The sequence below is a fragment of the Morone saxatilis genome, unplaced genomic scaffold, assembly GCF_004916995.1.
Source record: "Morone saxatilis isolate NCDOM2014 unplaced genomic scaffold, NCSU_SB_2.0 Contig21, whole genome shotgun sequence".
Taxonomy (NCBI): domain Eukaryota; kingdom Metazoa; phylum Chordata; class Actinopteri; family Moronidae; genus Morone; species Morone saxatilis.
Genome location: NW_023339774.1, coordinates 20,412,431 through 20,419,823, shown reverse-complemented (window position 1 = coordinate 20,419,823; position 7,393 = coordinate 20,412,431). Strand labels below are relative to the sequence as shown.

The 7,393-nt window shown below is 39.1% G+C and overlaps 2 protein-coding genes across 5 annotated transcripts; one reads left to right on the top strand and one right to left on the bottom strand.

The window, feature by feature from the left end:
* Window positions 1–269: 269 nt before the first annotated feature.
* hnrnpd (heterogeneous nuclear ribonucleoprotein D) lies at window positions 270–4,519 on the top strand (the record flags this gene model as incomplete). Of its 3 annotated transcripts, XR_004796938.1 has the most annotated exon segments (8): window positions 270–438; window positions 949–1,110; window positions 1,203–1,334; window positions 1,464–1,569; window positions 2,381–2,536; window positions 2,654–2,747; window positions 3,092–3,193; window positions 4,012–4,519. XR_004796938.1 is itself a non-coding variant. In XM_035668283.1 (7 exon segments), coding segments are annotated over 6 exon segments (793 nt in total), but the record flags the coding sequence as incomplete, so codon positions are not given.
* Window positions 2,954–7,168, bottom strand: si:ch73-234b20.5 (uncharacterized protein LOC449923 homolog). 2 transcript variants are annotated; one of them, XM_035668284.1, is made up of 3 exons: window positions 7,012–7,168; window positions 6,156–6,326; window positions 2,954–4,968 (listed from the first exon to the last, which is right to left on the bottom strand). In XM_035668284.1, the coding sequence occupies exons 1-3, from the start codon at window positions 7,012–7,014 to the stop codon at window positions 4,831–4,833; spliced, it is 312 nt and encodes a 103-aa protein (XP_035524177.1). In that variant the 5' UTR covers window positions 7,015–7,168; the 3' UTR covers window positions 2,954–4,830. The 2 variants fall into 2 exon arrangements, with proteins under 2 accessions (XP_035524177.1, XP_035524178.1); XM_035668285.1 differs by lacking the exon at window positions 7,012–7,168 and adding an exon at window positions 6,645–6,840 and having other exon boundaries at window positions 4,278–4,968.
* Window positions 7,169–7,393: the final 225 nt, after the last annotated feature.

Genomic DNA, 7,393 nt, shown 5'->3' with positions numbered 1-7,393 from the left:
TATCTAAAATAATCACTTAATATCTAAAAATAACGAGAATCCTTCTCAATATTTTGACTTAGTATCTCAGAATAATGACTTTGTCATATTAAGTTATTATTTTGAGAAAGTTTCTCATTATAATAACATACAGAATCTGTTTTTATCCCGTCACATTGGTGGAAATGTGCTTCCATACTATTAAGATACTATACCAGAGTTGTAAACACTTAAATAAGTGCTGCTGTTTTCTTATTTACGGGCCCTTAAATGTGCTGTTTTGCCAATAGGAAGATGTTTGTAGGAGGCCTCAGCTGGGACACGACTAAGAAGGACCTGAAAGATTACTTTTCCAAGTACGGAGAGGTTGTAGACTGCACATTAAAACTGGACCCCATGACTGGCCGTTCGAGGGGTTTCGGCTTTGTGCTCTTCAAAGAACCAGAAAGTGTCGACAAGGTAGAGTCCAGTATTTACATTGTATGTATGAACTGCAATCCAAGGTACTGGGTGCTGACGTATACCGTAAAATAAAGCTGTCAAAAAGGGAGTTAATCTTAATCATCAGGTTCAACAGGAAAGAAATTGGCAACTGTATGAACTTTTCTAGTAAAAAAAAGCCAAATGTCTGCTGTTTCCAGCTGCTTTTCTCTGTTTTAATTGATTATAAACTGAATATCATCGAGTTTATTACTGTGAATATGTCACCTTTCACTCTGTGAACTGAAATTGGCAACTTTTTTGCAACTTTTTGACACTTAATGGAAAATAATATTAATTATTTAATCGATACATGAAGCAGCAGATTAACTGACAATGAAAATAGTTGTTAGTTGAAGCTCTGCAATAAAGTGAATACAGTATGGTTTACTAATCATTGAAAGTTACTTATTAGAAGTTGTGAATTGATACTTAAAGATTATTTTTCTGTTCGACCCCCTTGTGTCACTTGATTATTTTGTCGTGAAGGTGGCCTCACAGAAGGAACATAAACTCAACGGAAAGGTCATTGACCCCAAAAAAGCCAAGGCCATGAAGAGCAAGGAGCCCGTAAAGAAGATCTTTGTTGGAGGTCTCTCTCCAGACACTCCTGAAGAGAAAGTCAGAGAGTACTTTGGTGCCTTCGGAGAGGTAGGTCCGTTCCCAGATTCAGCGTTCCCTTTTATAAATATAATTGAACAAAAGTAAACATGATTTTATACGTTCATTGATAATGTGAACAGGTGGAGTCGATTGAGCTTCCCATGGAGAACAAAACAAACAAAAGAAGAGGCTTCTGCTTCATCACATTCAAAGAGGAGGATCCAGTGAAGAGCATCATGGAGAAAAAATACCACAACATTGGACTAAGCAAGGTACAGGCTCTGTATTCTCTCACATATAACTTTATTACGTGGTAATTCGTTTGGCACATATTCTAGTGACTTTTATAACCGACACATGATCGCTGGGACAATAAATCAAGTTAACCGGTGTCCCTGTAGTGTGAAATAAAAGTGGCGATGTCCAAGGAACAGTACCAGCAGCAGCAGTACTGGGGAGGCAGAGGTGGATACTCGTACTCATCCAGGTCTCGAGGAAGAGGTGGTGGTGAGTGGAAAATGTGAAATAATGCTTCCTGTTCACCTTTTGAATTCACATTAAACAGTAAAAAAAAAAAGCTCACTATTGAACACAAAAACAGAAGAGTAAAAGAGGCATTATGGGAAGTTATTTCAAAGACTGGCACATAACTTCCCATAAAACCACAACATGTGTTTACTTTGATGGTTTTGTACAGATTGATGCTTCATCTGAGGATTGAGAGGTTAAAGTGTAACTGAACCCCTAAATTCTGCTAGCTCCCTCCCTCTCAGCAAATTAAAAAAAATGCAGCAGAAGACATCACAGGAGAATCACCATCACCTTCATCATCAGCCGGCCAGAGCGACAGACCGACCACTCAGTGCAGCAGAGTCCGCCGGAGCTTTCACAGTCACTAGAAACGCATTCACGGCTGTTTGTAAAGAGTTTCTGCCTGTGTCGTGACGTTAGATAGCGGCTCAAAGAGGCGAACTCTCCGGTGTCTGTGAGGGAGTGTCGGGCTACAGCTGCGTAGCCGTCTGCAGGGTCGAGACGTTTGTTGTATAGGACGGGACGAGGAGGGACGAAAGCCGGCAGCGCACACGTCGCCTGCTTCCAGATCGGAAGCCGGATTTCAACCAGTAGAGGGAGGTCGCTGTTCATATTTAGCATCATATGTAAAAATTCAAACAATAAAAAGCACTAAAATGTCTATTAGCAACTAAATACCTATTTGCATTGGCGGTTTGGGGGTTTAGTTACTCTTTAAGGCACAGGCCGTGAACCACAACCTCCAGACGAACAGGGAAAGCTTCTAATCTCTTCTGTTTAACTACAGGTCCCAATCAGAATTGGAACCAGGGTTATGGCAACTACTGGAATCAAGGCTATGGAAATTATGGCAATTATGGTTACAATAATCAAGGATATGGGGGATATGGTGGCTATGATTACCCTGGTTACAACAACTATTATGGATATGGTGACTACAACGGTAAGTAAATCCATCAGTGAAACACCTTGATGAGCTTCAGTTTCATGTCAATTATTCCTTTTAGTTTCACTTTTGAAAGGATAAAAAAAAAAAAGTTTGTGCCGCACTTGCTTGCAGATCAATCTGGTGGATATGGCAAGTCGCCACGGCGTGGTGGTCACACCAACAGTTACAAGCCGTATTAATGGGGGAAACCCTCATCTTCAAGTAGGTATGTAAAACCAAAAATACACTACTTACTGTAAACTTAATTTAGTCATATTTACTTTGCTGTTTGGTTACATTTTGTGTAATTTCCTCTTGTAAATTTCTTTTTCTCAGCACCCTCAAGTGCTTTACAGTAGTGGTAACATAGAGGCTACACTCTTGTGGCGATTATTTTAACAGCTGGCCTTCTGCTGCCTCTTTTGCACCTTCTTTTTTTTTAAACTGTAAAGTTAACAGGTAAAGTACTGCTACTACAGTAAATGGATGCCAAAGTTAAGGATGTGCAAGGAAACAGAAAAGGAAGTATGTTGTCTCCTAACTCTGACATACCTTGTTTGTACCTGCCAGCGGAGCTTCCTTGCAGGCCATGAGCTGACTCCCAGATACTCTCAGGGCCCGCTCAATGCGGACCGGGTACGAGAAGCATACGCTCTCGAATGCTGCCATTTGGTATGGTCTTACAACATCCTGTATCAGCATTTCTAAACTAAAACAATATGGGACACGTCCAGCTTTGTCATCTTTCTTTCCATTTTTAATTTGTTTGCAAATGTTTGTAATGTAAAAGTTAAAAATATACACATGTAATTGTCATTTTTTACAGGCCCTTACTCCCCCCCACAAGTAATGATTATAAATATGAAAAAATAACTATTTGCTTTTCAAAGGATACGTACAGCATTCTCTGGACTTCCCAGTTCCTATTGTTAATATATGCATTCCTAATCTTATCTAAAATGCTTGTTTCTTTATTTAGCTCTTGTAGCCAGTAGTCCATGAGCTAAAACCTGGTTCGTAGTTGGACTCTACTGTGTTGGGGGATAAAGTGCTTTACTTTGTGTACATGTACTGCTCTGTTTTGTCTTACTGACAGCGATGGAAAAGAACTCCTCCCTTTTGTTAATTTTCCTGTAATGAATTTTCCTCTTATAACCTTTTGTAAAACCAGAAGTGTCACTACATTTGCAGAAATTTGCATGTAATGCTTTCTTTAATGTGTATTTTTTGACCAATCAAAGGTTTCTTCCATTTTAATATTTTGGCTTTGACCGCTTCAATTTATTGCACTTCAGGATTTCTAGCTTATGGACTAACTATTTTTTTTTTAAAACTGTAAACAAAATGTTAAAATAATTGTTCCCAGTTTGTTTTTTCTTTTTCTTTTTTACATTGGACATTATAAACACGGGGGATTCCTATTTTTTTCTTATAATTTAACCATGTTTTTGTTCATCCAACGCTGATTTGTGTTTGTTTGTTTTTTGTAGGTTTCAGCGGTCGGAGCTGGTTGGAGCATTTGGCCACAGAGAGATGATGGTATCCAGCAAAGATCACTAGCTGATTGTAAGAGAATAAATGAAGAGCACTATGACCTACAGCACATTTCCCCCTCTACATTTACCGAAGTATTTGTTGTATCTTAAAGAGTTTTGGATTTGGATGTTTTGCATTTATTTTAGAAGACTGCAACGTTTTCGAGCAGTTGGCGTTCCTCATCCCTTCTTGTTTTTGTATTTATTGTTCTTATATGCTATTTGTGAATTGCTTCGTTTATTACATCACTGCAATGTTAGATTGGTTGGAACAGATCACACATATATACAGTACTGTGGTAGCAAAGATATAAAATGCGTTGTTACATTTTATCCGCTTAATAATAGTCATTAGTCATATAATATGTTATTACAGAGTCATAAACATACAGTATATATATATATATATATACAGGTAATTATACATAAAGAAATGCGACAAAATAAAAATTATAAACACTCATTTGGATTTGTGATCCTTTATGAAATATTAATAGAGTCACGTCACATGTTGATGACTGTTGGAGTGTTCAAGGAAGTATTTCAGCCGAGTTTCTGGCGATTTGAGCTCCGGCGCTCTGAATTTTATATCCACATCATCGCAGATAAACCTGATCAATACAAAACATTTCTCCTTTTGAATTTACACAAATATTTGAGCTGAAATGATCAGAGGCTCAGATCAGAGCAAGTAGATGTCTGCAGGTTGAGCTTCATCCACCAGTTTGATTGCTTTCAGTCCTGAGCTGGTAGTAAAAGGAGTGCCGATAGGATTTATATTACATTGGTGGCAAAGAGGATGATGAGGATAACGATGATCAGCACAATCACACCGATTATAATCATCATTTTAATGTTTTTCCACCAGTATTTCCTGGCAACCCGTGTGGATGTTCTTTGGAACGAGTCAGCCTGAAAAAAGAAACATAACGGAAACCTAATAAAACACCAGCGATGGAAGAAGCACCCACATCCTTTACTTAAAGGGGAGCTCCACCGATTTTACACATCAGTGTCTGCTTACAGGTCTTTGGGAGTTCTAACTAACAGTTGTAGGAAGTCTTTTATGGCTCCGCAGAGAGCTGCACACAATCTGATGAGTTCGGTTCGGGTCTGAAGAGAGTTTGAAAAATGAAAATAATCTGTGTGTGCAGAGGTAGAAGATCTTATTAGACCTCTGCAGCTGCTCCTCATCTCTATTTGAGACTTCATTAGCTACCATAAGCATAAAAACCTGAATAACTGTCAGTTGTATGTAATGTAGGCACCAGATTTTGATCCCGTGTGGAATAAAAGAAAGACGATATGTGAATCAGCTTTGATCCTTTTTTCTCTTTTCTGTCCACCATTGCTCTGACAATGTTATTAGACTGCAGTGATAAATCGGTGGAGTTCTCCTTTAAGTGAAAGTACCACAATACAGTAATGTAAAAGTGTAGTCCTACTCAAAGAAGTATAGACGTATTAACAACCTTTAGCTAAAGTATCAAAGTTAAAAGCACTTTGAAAAGGGATCACTGTGGTTTATATACTGGTATTATTATATATGATATTATTGTAATTTAAGGGGTTTTAAGATGATTAATAGGAGGGCGTTTGGGTGTTTCTCAAATCTTTTGCCCTTTTATTAAACTTATTACAAGGAGTTTTTAACTGGTTCTAAAAAGATTTGTAATTTAATACTGAGAGAGGAGAGAGAAGAGAGAGAAGATTTATATGTTGTTCTTGATGGCTGCCACCATGTCGGATTTGCCTTGAAATCAATGAAAAACTACTGCTTTCGTCCACAAGGGCCGCCAGAATCAACACTAAATGAAAATCCCTGGTTGCTGCTTTAAATATTGGTTAATTTCACCACTTTGGTCCTCAAGCAGTTATTTAAATGAAACCATCTGGGGAGTTCAGAGCGTAAATGTGTCTCTGATTCACTCATTGACTTCTGAAACGTAACAAGGAGCCCTCAGTAGATGCTGATTGATTGTTACAAGGCAGAACCACTGTATTTTATATGCCTATGTTTTTATTCAGTATAAAGTAGCAGGTATCTCAAAATGAAATACAGTACTCGAGCCCTGTTTTAATACTGATCAAATACTCACCGATGCCTGCAGGTCATCAGTCTTGCCAATCAGGTCGTCTAACCTGTCGCCTCTCTCCAGCACTTTGCTGATGTTGTCTTTCAGGATGACTTTAACCTCGTTGACCTGACCTTGCACTTGGTCGAGTTTAGCCGACGAGCCAGTGGCCGGGTGCTGGGGGTTTGGGTCAGCCTGCGGGAAATGAGGGCAAATCATGTGAACCGGACTCAACAGCAACCTCTGGAGTCTCAACTCTGAACGACCAAAACTTTCACTTCCTGCATCTGATACAACAGGAAAAGATATGAGTTTACCGAGGCCTGTGTGATTGTTAGAAGGAAACCTCAAGCAACCGCAGTAACAAAGTAAACCTGGTTAACAAACACTGACAGACCTGTAGAGAATCACTTTAGATGATAACAACAGGAATAACAAGCAGTGATATCTGAACAAAGAACAAGATTTAGGTCTAAAGCGTCAGAACCAGTGTTTGAAAAGGACACAACTCACCATAGCAGCACTGTTCCTCAGTCACAACCAACAAAAAGCTTCATACAAAGTTTAAAAAACCTCCTCACAAAGTCCTGTTATGCGGTCCTGTCTGTATAATAAACACACAGAGACCTATGCTCCTTGTGACTGCATGAGTCATACAGTAAGAGCTGAACAAACGTCTGCTGACGGTTGCACCTCTCCTGAGTTACTCATTAACTAACCTTAATCAAAGTCCCATTGGCTCAACAGGAGCCAGGCAAAAAGAAGCACCCCCCGATCATGAAACATACACTGGCTTCATTTCCTGCATAACAGTATTCAACAACAGCAACAGAGTGGTTTAAGTTGAACCGGATAAAGCTTTTCTGTGTGGTGTACGTACCATCAGCTGATATAGAGCGACGGATTCAAGGGCAGAGCTGAACGGTTGTGTCTGACCAAGAGGGCTCTGTTTTCAACACTGGGATATTTGCAAGGCAATAAAGGGGTGAAGTCAGTCTGTTGCTTCACTTCCATTTCCTCATCCTGTGCTGTGCAGCTTGTTCAGCAGTAAAGGAACCACAGCCTCACAGTCTGTATGCAAATAGGCTTCATTTATGCCGTTTTGAAGCCAAAGTTTTAGCTTCAAGGACTATGTGTATTAAATTACTACATTAGTTATGTGCAAGAACCATATCTCATAAGTAATAAATCTGTTACTTCACCTGCCGGCGGTTTGTAATCTTAAGTAATCTGTGTTAATAGAACTGACAGAAAGAAAAGAA

Bases quoted from the DNA above. Each gene is read 5' to 3' on its own strand.
- si:ch73-234b20.5 (XM_035668284.1), bottom strand. The intron at 4,969-6,155 runs GTGAGTATTTGA...TTCTTTTTTCAG, and splicing joins CTGATGACCTGCAGGCATCG to GCTGACTCGTTCCAAAGAAC.